General features: G+C 37.8%; 1 protein-coding gene, 1 long non-coding RNA gene and 1 pseudogene across 3 annotated transcripts; 2 read left to right on the top strand and 1 right to left on the bottom strand.

Moving 5' to 3' along the window:
- Window positions 1-30: 30 nt before the first annotated feature.
- On the bottom strand, window positions 31-11657 carry LOC111342208 (gem-associated protein 4). Its single transcript, XM_022949254.2, is given in 13 exon segments — window positions 31-697; window positions 1032-1174; window positions 1639-1690; window positions 2281-2361; window positions 3270-3415; window positions 4618-4755; window positions 4929-5325; window positions 5962-6117; window positions 6915-7244; window positions 8321-8610; window positions 8734-9496; window positions 9498-9617; window positions 11107-11657. Coding segments are annotated over 13 exon segments (3213 nt in total). The 5' UTR covers window positions 11479-11657; the 3' UTR covers window positions 31-472.
- LOC148733374 (uncharacterized) lies at window positions 11657-12694 on the top strand. Its single transcript, XR_015999829.1, has 2 exons — window positions 11657-11885; window positions 12487-12694. It is a non-coding gene; the product is annotated as an uncharacterized LOC148733374 (long non-coding RNA).
- Window positions 12695-13337: 643 nt separating this feature from the next.
- On the top strand, window positions 13338-19075 carry LOC148733373 (uncharacterized; annotated as a pseudogene). The gene is made up of 4 exons (XR_016000382.1): window positions 13338-13363; window positions 13995-14133; window positions 14444-14594; window positions 18581-19075. The product of XR_016000382.1 is annotated as an uncharacterized LOC148733373 (transcript).
- The last annotated feature ends 482 nt before the right edge of the window (window positions 19076-19557 follow it).

The raw sequence follows: 19557 nt of genomic DNA, 5'->3' as shown, positions 1-19557 counted from the left end.
ATAAATAAGTAAATGAAAATGGTGCAGTCCTTATCTGGTTAACATGTCCATACAGTTTATTACATTTTGTTACATCTTATTAGTTACATTAAATAGATGAGCCAGTAAATCACTTGCGCTTTCGTACGTTCACTATGGTATAAATTAAAAAAACACATCACGTTCAGCTTTTACAAGATAGTTACACGCCAAGTAAACCTGTTTCAGAAAGATGAAAATAAAGATAAAATTATTATCATGATTCAAATTGTTTAAGAACTCAATTTTCTTCAATCAAAAGAGCAGTTCTGTCTTTGTCGTGCTAAGGTGGCTGGATACACTTTTCCAAAGCTACGACAGGCTTCATTCTGAGCCCTCAAAAACAAACTTTCCCCCTTCCTGCAGTGTAATCAAACTATTTTCACAAAACACATCTGCCACAGCTAGCGGTATCTTCTGCACTGTACATCTCCTGTTTGCAGTTTGCAGTCATTTATTTACTTTGATTTAGTTTTTGCATCAGGGCTGCCTTGTGCACCTGAGATGACAGTCTGTTGATTGACATCTTCATCCGCTCAATAACGTCACTGCTGGACACGGACGGCCTGGTTACCAAGTTCAGGGAAAGAACAAACAACTGATCCAGGCAGGCAACTGGCGCAAAGGTCATCACGTGACACAGATGTCCAAATACGGAAGCTGTTACCATCGCATTGGTCTGAAACGAAACAGAGACTACACTTCGCCATACCTCGCTATATCGGTGTCAGATACTAGAAAGTATCAAGAAAGCCACTGTGGTTCATTGGGTGAAATAAAACTAACAAGAATGACTTCATGATAGCGAATTCTGAAGTTTAACATATCTCAAGAGGCCGGAAAAAGCAAACTTCGAGGGAAAGGCACGACGATTCTTGACCGACTTTTATACTATACATTTCTTTATCAACTCTACTTTCTGGTTACATGTTGGAATAAAAAAAAACAAAACAATTAATCTATTATTTTTCATAAAAAATGACTTAGTAATTAATGTAATATGTTTTACTTACGTTTTCATTCACAGCTTCTTTTATTGCGGTGATGTAATGCTTGATGACGTAAAGCCACACATGAGGGGTGGCCCACGAACTACACGAGGGGCTACGAAGAGCTTCCATCATATCTAACAGCAACGAAGACAGTTCACACACATCTGAAAATAAATAAAGAAATAAAATACCTAATTGTCTTATCTCGAGGCTTCATCTTGATCAAATTCTAAACACAACTACAAAAGTTTCCTTTCAGAAATTAGCTTGGTTGAGGAACCGTAAAAATTGTTAGAACTGATTGAAATGAAATAGGATCCGTTGCGTAGAGCACTGATTATTACTAGGGGCGTAGCCAGCCTCTAGGCCCGAGCCTCCAATTTTTTCTTCCGCCGTTTGATAGTTTCATAACCTAACTCTTACAAACGTTGAAACAAAAATTTAACTTCCTTAGGGAACAGGCCTACGACAAGTCAATAAGCGGGCTCCGCCCTTGATTACGATTCCCTCTATTTGCGTTGGCGTATGAAATCAGAAGTCTATTGTTACAACACGTGTAAGACTATTTTCAAAAAACTATGAAAATAGAGTTAAAAATGTGTCTTTGTCTCTACTTACAACCACTTACTTTGATCATCATCTTCTGCTTCGAGGCAAGAAACACCATTGGAAGAACAAACCTGGCATAGGAATACAGAAAAATTACATACAAACGATATGAAGCAACTCCAGTTTTGCCGGAGATTTAGCCTTTTAACGAAAACACTGGAGAAAAGCAGTTTACCCGCCTTGTGATCAAAACTAGTACCGGGTTTAATTATTCAGCATTCACTTAGACGATAGGATTATTCGACAGTATCCACTGAACACGGGGTGAATGATGGCAGGTCATGTATAAACAGCCAGGTGATCACTAAGACGCTGCATTTTCTTCCCTAATTCAGGAACATCCAGAAAAACACGGCAGCGATTTTAAAACTACTGGTTAAATATTATAGCTGTTGAAAACTCAATCGGAGATCTAACGTGTGACAAAGTGGCGCAATTGGTTTTAATTTTGAGTTTTATCAGAGAGCAGTGGCGGTGTTTTCTTCACCAACCACAGAGCGACGTAAAGCAAAACCCATGAAATCACGGAGTACTTTCAACACTCAATCCTTTCGTTTCACGTTCACGCCGTTTCAATTTTTTAGGGGCAACTTTGCTTCCAACACAGCTCTTTCTGCACCTAAGTTTGTGTTGTGTCACAACGTCATGTGAAAAGATTTACCGGAAAAACACGTCTCTTGAGAAGGAACTGGCACACTGCAAGAATTCTGTTCCATTCTTTCCACGTGCAATGGGGAAGAATCTGCCATAGCATAAAAAAACAAAGCTTTTCAACAAGGGTCTAACTCTCATTTATCCTAGAATATAGTTAAAAATTGAACCACGAGTTCATTAGATCATATATCTAATGGATTTTGCGCTATAGAAATAATAAAATTATTAAATTATTGTTATTATGTTACTATCGCGGATCAACTTTCGCCTATAGAAAGCTAGGGAATCATTTAATGGCGGCTAACGTATAAATCTACTAGCTAGTCGTTTCAAACTTAACAACAAAACAAGTTCAAGTTCTAATCTAATTTTGTTTACAACCACACAATGTTAAGCAACTTAACCTATTCACTATCACGGAATAGATAGCGAGTAGCGCAGCCAATAAGATTGCAGCATTTACATATAATGCTCGTAGATCTATACTAAATACAAATAGTTATTCAAGGGTGGCGAGCGGTCACCGGAGGTGGTAACGTTTGCGTGGCTTTAATTTCTCGAGTATTAAAGGTAATCGTTTTGTTGGGATTCTAAAAGAAAAAAAAAAAGGAAACATAACAACGCTAGCCTTCTAACTTGAAGTCTGAAGAGCAAAGTGACTCGCATGGCTACGCGGGTTTATCTCAGTTCTGAAGTACCAAGCAACTATTTTGACTGGCACTCTTCCTTAGTGGTCATCTGTTTCAATATAAATTTCCACCCAGCATTGCACAAGATATTAAATTGATTATTTAAGCATCCCTAACGGTATCTTGGTGTTTATTCACGTTCCTTTTGAAGAGTGGTACGTGTCTTACCCAAGAACGCAACACAATGAACCATACAGGGCTGAATTCAGGTTTTAAGATCAGCCAAGCACCTCATTAGCTAGCCAGCTACCCCGCCTTCCAAACTCTGACTCCACTAACACAACTGACAAGAAAATTCTATTCATACCTGCAGTAGGCTGGTCACTACTCTTATTCTAATGTCCTCCGGGTCACCGGGCAACTTATTTGACACAAATCTCTCCAAAACACACTCTAAAGCCGAGTCTGACACACGGCAGTATTCAAACAGAACTGTAAACACATCCTCAGGGCCTGAAAAAAAACAACAACAACAACAACAACAAAAAAACATGAAGTTCATTTAATAAAGTAAGGGAACATCGCAGTTCAAACGCCTTAAGAAGAAGTGGCGTTTCTTCCAAAGATAGGTAGTTCATATTGTTACTTTCTTCTTGCGCCACGAAACATTCAAAGGGAAATTCCTGACATAAAAAAAACTGAATGGTAATGTTTACCATTATCAAGTGAAACAGGTGGTGGACTCAAAGTTATGGCCATTTATGGCTTTGTACAGTATACGAGTGTTGGTCAAATCAACACATGAGTGATTACTATCCCGGGAAAACTCTTTGCTAAGTCGTCTTTCTATTAGCGAAAAGGGAAGACATAATTACAAGCATTACGCCAAAATTCTGACCGTTGAGCCAACCTTTAGGGTTGCAGAGGGTAGTGCCCAATAGTATTATGCATCGAAACAAGCATTCCATTGCTAAGAAGTGGCAAAGTGTTAATCTCACTCCATATCAGAGACATGTGGAAAAAATCTAAGCCATCTGGATATTCCGAATGGGCTTTGCCATGTCTTTTTTAACCATAAGGTCGTAGTAGTAGCAAGTATGATAAATATTGTAAGAAATAGACAACTTTTTTGAGAGACATGTTTCGGCATGTTTATGCCATCTTCAATCAATGAGTAACTGAACGTGAGTAATTATATAACAGACAAGTAGATGAATAAAATATTTACAGTATGATGTAATACAAAAGCGGGTACTAATTACAACGTGACACCAAATATCAAAGGTGTGAACTGAAACGCGAGAAAAGTGTTATAATGCTGTAATTGTTTTTTAAGTTCAGGTTTGATCTTATTTGTATAAAAAGCTTCTTTGAGTTTTAAATCAATTGAGTTGTTAGCAGAATCCAGAATACTAAAGCAAGAAAGGGAGTATACAGCATTACAACACTTTTCTAGCGTTTTAGTTCACATCTTTGATATTTGGTGTCATGTTGTAATTAGTACCCGCTTTTGTATTACATTATACTGTAAATATTTTATTCATCTACTTGTATGTTACATAATTACTCACGTTCAGTTACTCATTGATTGAAGATGGCTTAACATGTCTCTCAAAAAAGTTGTCTATTTCTTTTTTAACCATTGTGAAAGATTGTTGTCTCTATCTTGGGGAATATGACATCATTTGCGAACTAAAAGAAATATAACCAGTTACCATAAGGTAAGTCTTTATCTACCGTCCACTTGTCTCCAGGCTCCCAACATACCATTAACAAGCACGGAGGAATAGACAGTTTGTACATTGTAGACACTGTGATGAAGAGTTCTTCCAAATAAAGAGGAATTGTCCAGTCTGTCAACAGAAAATGTTCAGCATCAACAATGTTCATTCTCAAACCATAGAAAAAATATATCAAAATTTTGATAATTTTGAAGACACTATGTGATGCTTGGTTCTATGCTGTTATGTATATTTAATAATGTGTATTTCACAGTAACTTAAAATTTAAAAAGATTTTTAATTACCAAATCCATCTTTCATTCTCTTTAGCAGCCACTCTAAAGCTCTTGCAAATGAAGGGTTGATTTTTATAACCTCCAGACAGATTTTGATTTCAATGTCCAAAGCCTTCAGCACCAGTTCCTTTAACTCTTCCATCTCTATGAGAGAGTGTTCTGGGGCCATACTTTCCCAAAATGCATTGCAATCATTGAGCAATTCACACAGGCAAAGGATGATGGTTAATGAATACTTTTTGAGGAAGAGTAGATCGACTGAGACAGAGACAGTTTCCATTGCTGTGTTAAGAAGTTTGAGGGCAAGAGCTGCGGGAATGTTGTCATCCATGTTGCTGTTGTTCAAAAACGGTAACACAACTGCTTGAATGAACTCCTGGACATCAAGTAGTTGTGTAGAGTTTGCCTTCAAGAAAAAATTTTGGGGAAAAAAAAGACAATAATCACTGTTATGTATAAAGTATGATGTCAAATGGTTCAGTTTCTTGCTGTCATAATCAAGCTGTCTAGGTGCTGGAGGGGGGGAGGCACAGGCAGGTGGTGATGATTAAGCCTGTCAGTGAAGGGACAAAGCAATGCTAAATAGCTGGTCTAGAGACTTTGCCTCACCTCACATTGTTGTTGACAAAGGGCTGCTTTTATGCAATACTAAAAAAAATGCCACCTTTATGGTAATATGGTGAAATCTAACACTCCAGCAAAACCCTCGTAAAATGTGAATCTCCAAAACCTGCTTTTTCCCCACACATCAACAAGGGGTGCTTTTAAACTAAAAAAAATGCCCCAGTGAAACCCTCAAAAAATGCAAATCTCCAAAACCTGCATTTTCCCACCCATAAAATTGCAAGTAATGAGGCTGACATAATTATAGATTTAAAATGCCATGCCAGCTCAATAACTGACTTCTTATTATGTGAGAATGTTATCTTGCAGATATATTACTGTGTGTTGGAAAAGTGATAATGAAAACTCCTGCACACGCTGAACAGTGGTTCCCAAGTGGGTACTCCTATCTGTTCTATTTGTGTAGTAAACTACTCACAGTCAACATGACAGCTACCATGTTTAGCAGATTGCTCTCCTGTTGTCTTGACGACACATTCACTGTGGTTGCAAGAAGTGCCTGGCACAGTAATGTTCTTGAGGAAGAAGATTTGTTGTATTGCAATTGACACAAATTAGGAAATTTTTGTAATACCTGCAACACAACCACATCTTTATTAGTACTGAAAGACTGATCATGGAAACAATTACTATAATGATAAAATACACAATAACAGTTATTTAATAACAGATTTCAAATTAATCTGTTATAAGCACGAGAAGAAAAGATGTGGAGGTTTGGGTGTTTCTCAGAAAAATATTTGAAACAAAATCTTAAACGGCTGGCACAGAAAAATGAGTTCTTCCTGAGAAGAGCTAGTGAAGACGTTCCTCACTCTAACCTATTCATGGCTTAAGACACCAATCTGGTTTCTCAGGACAAACTATTTTCTGTGGAGAAGCAGCTTATCTTAGAAACTTGTCAAATGGGTAAAGTGTTAGATTGGCCAAAGTTTAATCTTTCAATGGCTAGGGATGGTGAACAGGTACTGTAGCTTCTCATAATTTCCATATATCAAAAAACATCAAGTGGGCCATCAGAATTAACAAATGGTAAACACCACAGTGTACACTATTGAGTTATGGATGCATGCGGGAGGTTGCTAAGCACAAAAGAAGCGTAAGAGTCAGCAGCGTACACCCATGGGCAAATGGGGGACACTAAATTCACCAATCAGAGCGCGCGCTTTACTTTGGTAATATTATAATAAACAATCTCATCACCTAGATGGTCATTTCTGATGTAACACCAAATTCTCATGAATACTTTACAAAGTTTAGTATGTCAGCAAGAGGGAGAATCATGTATTTGTCAGAGAAGACAAGCGGGAATTCAGACATATTTTCAGCCCATCTTTGTAACACGAAACAGTCTCCACACTTTCAACTTACAGAGCAAATAGCCTTTGTGTGAGGGATACTCTTTACTCCTTCTTGTACAGCCTTGTTTAGAGTCAAGGGCACTGATATCAGAGCAGCTTTTGTTAAATCTTTTGTTGAGGACTTCAACTGACCATCAATGGCGATATCACAATCAATAACTTTATTGAAGGTCAATACAAGCTCAAGCTGAAAATTTACTGTCTCTTCTTCCATGAACCATGGGTGAAAAAAGATTGAGTCATTTTCAGGAGAAGGTAATGAGCTAGACATGAGGAAAGCATACTCTATGATCTGTTCTTTAGATGGGTGAGGCAGATTGGAATGCAGAGTCAACAAGATCTGAAAGAAAAAAAGACAAAGGAAAGCTTTGAACTGGGACTCCCATAGAACTATCTCCTTTATGTGACCAACTTGTTTTTGTAACCACTTTTTATGACATAACCAAAAAAATTAAAGAAAAACTGAAGTTTTCTTACTCACTATACCATCTCTATAAGTCTTTCCACCCTAACATCAGTATGCATATTCTCCATACTGTTCTCTATACATTTCCTAAAGTGCTGACAAGGAGAATTTGTTCAACAATCAAGAGCTTCATCAATTGGTGATCACTTCATTATTCTTATGACCTTCATGTGTGATTCAGGGATCGTATTGTAGGAAAAAATTAGATATGAATCACTCTTAGGGGATTAACCTGATCTTTTTGTCATCGTGACCAAGGTTTTATCACCCAGTGGGGAGTAAATATATTCTGTAATTTCACTCCAAGAAGTGATCAAAATAAAAAAAATCCCTAAATTATCAATTATTACATTATCATGGTAAAAGGTGACTACAGAAAAAGGAGAAAAGCACCAACCAGGAGATATCATTTGTGCTAAAAATTATGACAAATGTATTTTCCATTCCCACTTTACTTCATGAAAGGAAAATTAAGTAAATTTAGCTCTGGGTAACACAGATTTCATGTCAGCCTTCAGAGAAGTTCTTAATGTTTGCTCCAATCCCCAAATGAATACCATGTTCTGAGTAAATTCATCAGAAATTCCAAGAAGCAGGGGGGGTTCAAAAGCTGAGTAATGAGCCATCCTCTGATGAAAATTCTTCTGCAGATGGGTCATGGAGAATATAAATATAGGAGTCTATGCGTAGGCACTTATTTTACATTCACTATCAATGTTGTTAACCATTTCACTCCCAGAAGTGATTAACCTGGCTGTAATCTCTCCCTATAATATCTATACATTATCCGATGAAAAGGTAATGAGAATACTCAAGTTACTGTAGAAGTTGTTATCTTGATCCAAAATCAAATTCTTGTAACAAATTAACAAGGAAATGTGTGGCAGCTAGAGGGGCTGGAGAATAAACTATCAGATATTGGAAGTTAGGGAGTGTACCACCAAGTTTACCTCCTTCAGTTCTTTGTAAACCGTATCACTGCATGTGTTGTCAGCACAAAGACTCTGCCTTTGCATGTAGATGATGTCAATCATTTTAAGTGCGTGTTGCGCCTCACTTATTTCCACAGCATGGTTCCTCATGCATTCTAACCAATCAGAGTCTCCATGAAATTCCTCTGTACTCAACAGCCAATCAAAGCACTCTTTATAACCTTCTAATCTATTATTGACTCTTTGCAAATAGAAATGGAATTGCTCCTCTGTACTTTCGGCTTGAAACAGCAACAAATCTACAGATCCTGAAAGAAATGTATGCTGCTGGCATCAGATATATACCCAACTTTTAGACAAGAAATCTTTCATTCAGTTGTCTACTCACAAATCTTTGAAACTCTTGAGTGGAAAATCTTTTTTGTACTTACCAAGTGGAGAACTGAATTCCTCTTCAAAGCAACTTTCCTCAAAGCCAATCAACTCTCCCCGCTTAAAGCCGTCAATCCATTCAAGTTCTGCCTCTGTTGCATGCTTTTTCACATATTGTGCTAAACCAGTTTGCAGTTTTTCTGCCTGCTTGTGTAATATACCGTCATCAGTGCATGACTCAATGAACCAAGCCAAAGTATAAAGTTGAATCATCCATCTGTGTAGAGGAAGCCAAGAACTGGAGTCTAGCTCACCAATACTATTGTTGTTCACATTACCTTGAATCCAGTGAGAAACCTCACTCCAATCATTTATCATCACTTGACATAAAAAGCTAATACAAGCAGTACATTCCCCTGAAACAACAACATCCAGACGAGCTTTGTGATTTCTAAAAGCCTCTGTCTCTTTGTTATGTTCTGATTTTTGGCCAAAAGTTTTTCTGTAATCATTAACTTTATCTTCCTCCATGGTAAAAGGTTGATGCTTGCAAGAAACATGATTTTGTAGCCAACAGATTCCACACAAAATATTTCCTTCTGTATTTGAACTATCTAGTTCAAAGTTCAAATGAGTAACCTCTGTAAAAACAAAGTCAATAACATTTTTCATCATATCAAGCTGTGCAGCTGGCCAGGCAACAAATTTCTTTCTAAGATGTGTCACACCTTCCAATAACAGCAGAGAGCAAGACTTTGCTTGGCATGTTTGATTCAGTTTATTATCCTCATGAACAGATGCACGATGAAAGCTTCTTGACACAGAGCAGAGAATTGAAAAGACAGAGGAAAAGAGAGATCCTCAGAACTGGGTTCTTGAATAAGGTCTTTGAGATATCCTCTAAAAGAGAAGTTGTATCATATCCATCAAATGCACAAAGACACTGCAATAATAGAAAGAGAAATGGATTATCAAAATTTTAATGAAACATCAATACCAAAAAGACCAAAATTGGGGCATCCATGGTAGAATCTTTGGCCTTTTAACCCTTCAACCCTAACATCATAATAAATAATTAAACAGCAGAATTTGTTTAACAATCAAGAGCTCATTTGGTTGGTGATTATAAGCAATTATTGGATGAGGTTGAGCATGATATCATGTATTCTTAATGCCGAGGTCTGAGGTGCATGCATCTGCCAAAGCCAAAGACTAAGGCAGATAACAAAGACACAAGGTTTGATAGTTCACGATACTATGCAAAAACCAAATTCAATATTTGTTTTATGATACGTTTTTTATGCAATCTGAAAAGGAACACACTTCTGTCTGAGTTGGCAAAAGTTTGAGAACACTGCATGGACGAGGAGCTTGGAAACTAGGAAGACTTTAAACTTGACATGATAACCAATGTCTGCTGCAGATATTATATTTATTGTGCATGGACGAGGAGCTTGGAAACTAGGAAGACTTTAAACTTGACATGATAACCAATGTCTGCTGCAGATATTATATTTAATGTGCATGGATGAGGAGCTTGGAAACTAGGAAGACTTTAAACTTGACATGATAACCAATGTCTGCTGCAGATATTATATTTATCGTGTCAATTTCACTAGGTGTTGCATATTGACTAAGTGCTCTTGAACAATCAGAAATTTTGTGGTTACTCTAGATAATGTATAATAAATACATCTTATAAGACATTTTGTTGAGTAGTATTGTTGAGTAGTATCGCTGAGTATTTTGAGTTGTGCTCTATTTTGATTAGTCCTATGACATATGTCATCCTCTCATGAAAATATTCTAGAGTTGTGCTGTATTTTGACGAGCACATAGAGCGAGTCACATACAAACAATGAGTAAAAATACTCAGGGATACTACACAACAAAACATCAAATAAGAGATTTATCATCCAACATGCCAAATTGTTATTTCAGTGCGGGTGAATTTTGTGGATTTCTGGAGTAAAAATATTGCGCGATATTTGTACTTGTCTCGCGTGTTATTGATACTCTACAAAGCACAATTGGATAATAATTTCCCTTATTACCCTATTCCTTTTCCCTCGTTACCCTACTGTTTGATTCAGGGGTGTTATTGTGAGGAGAAATTAGATGCTAGTCAATCTTAGGGGGTCACTCTTGAATAGTTAGGGTACTCTTGAAAACCTCAAATAGTCTTGGAAATCTCAAATTATAGAGAGCAGGCAGACTGTTATCTATACTTTTCGATGCCTCCAAAACAAATTATGTGATTCCTTCGGCGTACTTTTTCATCAACATTGGTACGGGTGTAGATGATCCATCGAAATAGAGTGATGAGATTAAACCCAACCGTAGTACAAAAAGTTATTCGCACGAAGGTAACAAACAGTTTGTTTTTCGGAAAAATGCAGGATGGTTGCCTTAAAAAATAACTTCCATCGTACCTCAACTAAAAGCTCATTCCATCCCACTTCTTGTAGCAGCTCTAAATAAAACCCGACACCCATCCCTGGAAGTGGAGGGAAACTGTCAAAATATTCCTCTTCGCGCGAATCGTCGAATTTAAGACCACCATATGCTTTGAGCAGTGAAGCAAATATCCAAGAGTGAATCTTAAACTCAAGTGTTCTGACTTCAACTGGAAGCAACCTGCCTTTGTCGTCAACAAGCAATTCTCCAGTTATTTCTTTGATGGCCCTGGAAACGATCTGTACTGCTCTGGTACCCTTGCCTTTCTCCAACTTAGTCAAACTTTGCAAGCTTTCAGCAAGGAAAAATGCAGAGTGCACTATTACCGTCTCTGGGCAGTAATTCATATCTGTAATATGAAAACTAACCCAACCTAGAATTCACCTCATTCTGTCGGGAAAAAAAAATTGCATGAGGGTACGCAACGCACACACATTTTGAGCTAAATATGTTGTGTCAGGGTCACGAAAAATTACAGGACATCTCAAATGAGCATACATGCTATACAAAATGACATGGACTGTTTCCTGCGGAAAATGTCAACATAAGTCAGCTTGTTGATGTTTTACGATTTGTATATCCCCATGAAAGCTTGCTTTATCCAGAACTGAGAATGCTACCATGCGATATCGGTGAAATTTTACGGGAACATCCCCCGCACGAAGTCGTTTATGACTGTCCAATTATTGAAAAAAAAAAAAAAAAAAAAGTAGCAGGCACGAGAAGTAAACAAGTCATGCCTGATACTCAACGTGTAAGTAACATTGTCCCGTTACTAGACTGCGAGCTGTCCCTTTTTTCTTTTCATGGATTTCTTGGATTCACGCGGTGGATTTCGCCGAAAAGAAGGGACTGCTCGTAGTCTAGCCCCATGCATACACTTGATAGGTTCGTTATTTAACGAGCCCTGGCAAACGAGGCCGTCCGCCGTTTGTCTGAGGGTGCAATCGGGCGTTCAGCATATGTCGGAGGAAACATTTCACAGTTCCCTTTCGCCTACGTTCCTGCGTTACTGCGCGACTAGAATTTATTATCAATCTCCTCTTAACTGGGAACAATTTTTTCATATAGGTGTAATCAACGAGAGAGGAAACTGCTCACATAACATTGATAAGTTTACAAAACATGTTTCGACATTATTCATGACGTCCTCGCATGAAAATATTCTAAACCATTAAAAAGAGCCAAGCAGGCCCCATTCAAACCAGCTTGAAGCTGAACTGGACCAGCCTACATAAATTTTGCTAATGAATAAATAAAAAGATAATCCCCTCTTCACCAGAACGATTTTTTACCTATTCGATGGGTAGCCATCTAATTTATTGACCATCTTGTTTTCTTTTTATTTTGATTAGCTGTACATCGTTGCCCTGAGGTTGCTTTCGGGTCAGAGGGGACTTTGCTGTTAGAAATGGTTACGTATAAGATTTCAATGGATAGCCGAATCTTGTAAAAAACGTTCAAGTTCTTGTGTATCTTGATATGGGAAGGAGAAAATAAATGAGACAAGAGGAAAATTTTTTCATATGAAAAGGAGGAAATAAATACGAGACAAGAGAAAAATGTTTCAATTTGAAATACCAGCTGGCTAACAAGGAAGAGTGGGTGCATATAGAAGCGAGCGCCACGTAACGTTTGAGGTATATTCCAAACCATTCGGCAAACATCAGTCGTGAGAGCTCGTGGTTTATTCAGCAGTTTTTTTTCGGCCAACTGAAATGATTATACTTCAACTTGCGATAACGCTTTAAATTATCTTGATCAGCTTGAGCTCCTAGACAGGTATTGTATTAATTTACTTTGGTCTCAGACAGATCTGCTTCTGCATGTTTCTTAATTGCGAGACATCCTTTTGAAATTTTTCTCCTTTTTGCGCTTCTCTTAAGTAAATTTTCTTCATGTCTTGTTTACTCCATCTTTTTATTTCACAATTAGGCATGCGAGATCGAACAACACAAGTAGCTCCTTAATCATTCAGAACTCGTTTTCTCTTGATTTTGATTAACTGAACATTACTTCCTTGAGGCTGCTTTCGGTTCAAATGAGACTTAGCTATTAGAAATGGCTGTGTGTAAGATTTCAGTGGACGACTGAATCTTATGAAATACCTCTAAGTTCCTGTGTATCACGAAAAGGAAAGGAGAAAAAAAATGAGACAAAAGAATAATGTTTCAATTTGAAATACCAGTTGGCTTAAATTTTTACAATGATTCGTGGCATGATGCGTAACAAGTACTTACAAGGAAGAGTCGGTGCATATAAAAGCGAGCGCCACGTAACGCTTGTGGCATACTCCAAACCATTCGACAGACATCAGTCCCGAGAGCTCGTGGTTTATTCAGCAGTCTTTTTCAGACGATCGAAATGATCATACTTTATCTTGCGATAACGCTTTATATCACCTTGATCAGCTTGAGCTCCTTTACAGGTATTGTACCAATTCACTTTGGTCACAGACTGGTCTCGGCTTCTGTCTCATTATGGATAATTTTTCTGAAATTTTTCTCCGTCTCTCCCTTCTCTTTAAATTTTTTTCATGTCTTGATAACTCTATCTTTTTTTTTTACAATTAGGCATGCGGGATTGAACAACACAAGTAGCTTCTAAATGATTCAAAACTCGCTTGCTCGTTTAATTTTTTCAGCGATTATTCTTGCTCATTCTACAGAGGTCTGCTGAAATTCTTCACCATCATATCGAAAGCTAGTTTCAAGAAAATCTTATCCTTAATAAATTTCGTTGTCTTGCAATTTTATTTCATTCAAAGGAAAAGGAGGGAAGTTAAGTTACTGCTACAGATTTTTCTTCGTACTCCTAATGAATCCATTAAAAAAAATCGATCGCAACCTCAAAAGAGATGAAGAACCGGCATTCCCGTTTTTTCCTTAGTAGCCTCGAGCAGTTTAGGCTGCAGTCACCACCCCAGAGATCCATATAGTCCTGCGCTCCAAGTGGATCTGAAGAAAAATAAAGTCTACAATAATGACGCCAACATCGTTTGGGTGAACTAGTTGAAGGCAACTAGTTCACCCAAACTAGGTCTCTATATTGTGACGTCACGTGGTTATCAAATTTGATAACGACCTGGACTGTATAGTACCGTGATGTTTACTGTCATTTATCATGACACTGTCTGACGCGTTGGAAGTTTCTTTAGAAAACTGTTGTCATCTAGTGTCCTTAGGATGTGCCAGAGTTTGGAAGTGAGAACTTAAAATTCTAATCGAATTAATCAATTTTGATTAGGTAATTAATCAATTAAAAGTAATTAATCAAAGTTAATTGTTTAACGCGTTTTTATTAAATTGAATTTGTAATTACCTACAATTTACAGGAAAGCTTCGAATAAGATTTGACCAAAGAAGTGGCTTCAAACGAACTGCCAGAATTGACCTGTGGTTCGCGCGTAAAGTGACAGGATTCTCGTTTGATATTGGCGACTCGCCCACAGTCAGTGGATGGGGTAAGGGAAGATTCTTGATTACGAGAACTGGCATGTCGCTGTAAGGGAGTAAAGCATCTTGTCTAAAACATTAAGAGAGCTAACGTTTTCAGCCTTTTAACAGAGAGGGATGAGGACAAGATGCTCTTAAATTCAACGATCTATTAGATTCTATGAACCTAGTCCAACATGTTAAAGGTTCTACTCACCGAGGTAACCATACCCTCGATTTGATTATCACTAGAAGGGAAGAAGAATTAATAGCTAATGTCCAATTCCTTGTTTGAACCGTCACTGGATCCCTTGATGTCTCTATATAATAGAGACCTTAAAGATATCTACGATACTGCGGCACCAATTCAGTCTAGATGGATTAGACAATGTTCCCATGCACCATGGTATAATCAAGATCTACGGCAAGTCAAACGTGAAAAACGTCGACTGGAGCGCCAAATTTAAAAAATCCAGCCTGGTAGTTGATCAACAAAATTTCGAATCAAAATGTGTTGAATATATTTCTTTAATTGAAACAACAAAGATGCACTTCTATAAATCTCGGATAGAACAGACCGATCGGAATCAGCTCTTCAGACTTATTGACGGCTTCTTCAAGATAAGGAACACTGCGTTGCCTACTTATGACTCTCTTAAACAACTTACTGAAGATTTTAACAACTTTTTTATAAACAAGATAACAGACATGCGTAAGGAACTATCCGACCTTTCGAACAACACCCAGCTACTTCATAATATGGAAAAAAGAAATATTCACTGTGAGCTCTCTAAATTCATTCCACCATCAAACAAGGATACAAAAGACGTTATAATATCATTCTCGAACAAGACCTACCCTCTTGATCCGATTCCAACACATATCATTAAAGATAACATAAACTTATTATTACCTCTTATCAGCAGAATCGTTAGACAATCCGTTGAAACTGGAGTCTTCCCAACTCTTTGAAAACCTCACTGGTTCGTCCGAAACTGAAGAAATCTAATCCGCTCGAGCCTGATTTGTTTGCCAATTACAGACCCATAGCCAATATTCCATTTGTCTCTAAGATAATTGAAAAGTCAGTTGCCATTCAAGTTCAAAATTACCTGAACTACCATGGACTATTTCCTTCCTTACAATCTGCACACAGGAAACATCACTCAACAGAATCTGCTCTACTTAGAGTTAGTAATGATATTTTTAGGACACTTGACTCTCAAGGCGAAGTACTTCTGGTTCTACTTGATCTATCAGCAGCGTTCGATACCATAGACCACTATCTTCTGCTCACGAGACTTAGGACATACTTTAACTTCACTGGAACTGTTCTTCAATGGTTCTCCTCGTACCTACTTGATCGCTTCCAGCAAGTGAATATTCGTGATTCTACATCCTCGCCGCGATGCTTAGAATATGGAGTACCTCAGGGCTCGATACTTGGCCCATTACTCTTTACTCTCTACCTGGCACCTCTTCAAGATGTTATACTTACTCGTGACTTAAATTGTTTGTTCTACGCCGACGACACCCAAATCTACATCACTATTAAAGATCCTGTGCATTCTGCCGAGTCTGTAAATATTCTTCAAGCATGTGTAAATGATGTTTTTGCATGGTACACTCAGAACATGCTGAAGAGCAATCCAGATAAAACTGAAATTCTGCATTTCACCTCCCGGTTCAAGAAGCAACCGTCATTGTTGGAGACCGTAACATTAGCAAATAGTGAAATAGGAATCAAAAGAAAAACTACGAATCTAGGCGTGTAATGGATAAAAATCTATCTTTTAACGACCATATCAATGAAACATGCAAAAAAGCCACTTTTGCTATAAGATCCATTTGACGCATCCGTCGATACCTTCCCAATGATGCGTTGAAGATGCTAGTCAACTCCCTTGTAATTTCTAGACTAGACTATTGTAATAGCATTCTATATAGGATACCAAAGTATCAAAGGGACAAACTACAGAGGATCCAGAATATCGCTGCTCGTATGATAACCGGAACACGAAACACTGACCATATCACACCTATTTTAAAGAATCTACATTGGCTGCCAATCGAAGCAAGAATTAATTTTAAGATATTACTTATAACTTATAAGATCTTAAATGAGCAACCTACTAGTTATTTAGAACCTATTATACAAGAATACCACCCATCAAGAACACTGAGATCATCAACTCCCTTACAGTAATAATAATAATAATAATCGACTTTATTTAAAGAGGGTATACACATAACAGCTTGCGCTGATAAACCAGTGGCCCTCAAAACTGAAGTTAGTAAGTAATACATTCTAAGCCATAGGGATTAAAAATAGAACTGACTAGTCGAACAATGTAACTATTTAAAGATTATAAATACAATAAAACTAGACTATAATACTAGAGCCTAGATTATAATACAGCTTCAAAAGAATCAATATCTCTATAAGAATTTATAAAATAATTCATCAAAGTATTCCTAAGAGAGGAGATGCTACGTTGTTTCTTATGCTTATTTGGAAGACTATTCCATAACTTAATACTACTAACTTGGAGAGACCTTCCTGCCTCAGTAGTATTTCGATACTTGGGACAGATTAGGTTATATTGGCCATGCCTGGTCTCTCTATCATGCAGGGAGTGATTTGTAGTTAAAGTACTTTCAATATACGTAGGGGATTCCCCATGCAGTGCCTTCTAGATTAACACGCACTTTCTTATCTTGACTTCATCATAGAATGGGATCCAATTTAGTTTCTTAAAATTTTCCACAGTTCTTGATCTGATACCTGTACCTAATATTACCCGCGCTGCACGTTTCTGCAACCGAAACACTCTCATGAGATCTTCTTTAGAACAATAGGTCCAAACTATACTACCATACATCATGACCGGCTTAATAAGGGCATTATAGAAGAGTAATCTTTCCTCAATGGGTAAATAAGTACACAACTTTTCCAGTAGGCTAATTTTCTTGCTAAGCTTCTTACAAAGTTTATCTACATGTTCCTTAAAAGTTAGTTCTTGTTCAATTGTAACCCCAAGCAGTTTCTGATGTATAACTTGCTCGATAGCTGTTCCATTTGCTTGCAACTTCAAACCAGGGTCAGCTACACGTGACTTGAGACGCTTGCCAGTTACCAGAATAGATTTGGTTTTCCCGGCATTTTAAAAGACCATGCGATTTTGAATAGACCATGCGCAAAGACTGTCAATGTCCTCCTGAAGTTTTGCTTCAACTGCCGTTGTCCCCAGAGTACAATGAGCACTAGAGGAAAAGGTAGTATCATCGGCATAAACATCCACAGTAGAGTTTGAGGTCACTTGTGGGAGGTAATTGATGAAAGTCAGGAACAGCAAGGGGCCCAAAATACTTCCTTGTGGAACACCATGGGTGATACCGAGTGGGGATAAAGTGCACCCATTTATATTAACATATTGTTGACGGTCAGCCAAGTAGCTCCGGAACAATTGTAGATTTCCATCATCGACACCATAGATCTTCAGTTTAGTAAGGAGAATATCATGATTTATCAGGTCAAAAGCTTTACTATAATCAATACACACGAGGCCAGTTACATTATTACAGTCAATATCAAAGAGGATATTGACTGTAATAATGTAACTGGCCAATTAAATCCAATTCCTATGGTGGACGCGCTTTTTCAGTATCTGCACCGAAACTATGGAACTCAATTCCCGAATATATTAAAAGAGCAGAAACAGTAGAAACATTCAAAACTAGGCTTAAGACATTTTTGTTTAAAAGACATTACTGTTAATTAATTACTTATTCTTATGTCTTAATAATCTGTTGTTAGGCGCATTGAGATTGGAAATGCGCCCTATAAGCATCTATTTATTATTATTATTATTATTATTATAATTATTATTAGGACAACCATTTCAAATATATCCGAGACCACAGTCACTAATACGTTGCAGATGTATCACGACTTTGGTTGTTCCAATTTCTCTTTTCCCTTTTTTTCCTTTTTTTTCCTTTTTTTCCCTTGTAGGTGGCGACTCGGGAACAACTCCAAACACCGCAGAGGTACATGGCCATGGACGGTATTTTTTAATATATTCCAACGTACTCACTGGTTACAAGGACTACATCACTAATGGCCACCCGACGGTTGAATCCAAAAAAACAAGGCATCAGCGATCACGTGACGATTTACATCAGCCATGAGCGAGCGGAGGTGACCAATCACCGGGGTTATCAAGCCGTGTATGACAGCAAATGCTTGTTTGTATTGGATGGGCAGCCCATTGGATCATCCCCCTTGTACTTCCGTAAACGGAAAGTCGAGAGCGACATCTGGTTGAGCATGAACCGTGTGATAAGCGGTGCCTATAGGTCTGGGACTGGTCTCTGCAGGGTAGCCATCTCCTGGGTTTAGCATGCCTGCTCAGCGCCCGAGCGGAAATGAAACTCTTCTCTGAGGTTTATTCAACTTGTAGATTGTAACAGTGATGCAAAGCAGAATAAAGTTGTGCATTATAACGCATCTTCGACGTTTTTCACTTTGGGACCGTCATTATTTGTCTCCTGGTGGAGGAAGGCGGAGGATTTGAGAGGATCACGTGGCTTTTAAGAAAACAGAGGGTGATCGACCCTGATTGACAGGCGCTAACAGGGGGACCATGAAAGAAAGGAGAAATATATTTGAAGCACTGGGATCAATTTATTACCTTTTTGATGATCTTGTATTTTATAGCTGAGTTTCTTGTTCAGACACGATCCGAATATAATGAAATTATTAATAGTTGTTATGATGGCCAAAAATACTCGTACATGTCCAAACAAAAACACGCTCTTTAAGATATTTCCAAGCAAAACGAAACGAATTGGAGAATCGTGAGATAAAATGAAATGCAATCATGAAATGCAGTCACCTGCAGCTGAAACTAATAGTCTATAATCTGGGACAAAATCGATCACGCGCAAATTTGAGTGAAGAGAAAAAAAGCATGAACTCGTATACGAAAA

The sequence above is a fragment of the Stylophora pistillata genome, chromosome 4 (assembly GCF_964205215.1).
Source record: "Stylophora pistillata chromosome 4, jaStyPist1.2, whole genome shotgun sequence".
NCBI classification, from domain to species: Eukaryota; Metazoa; Cnidaria; class Anthozoa; order Scleractinia; family Pocilloporidae; genus Stylophora; species Stylophora pistillata.
Note: the sequence above shows the minus strand (reverse complement) of the source record. Positions and strands in the feature narration are given on the sequence as shown.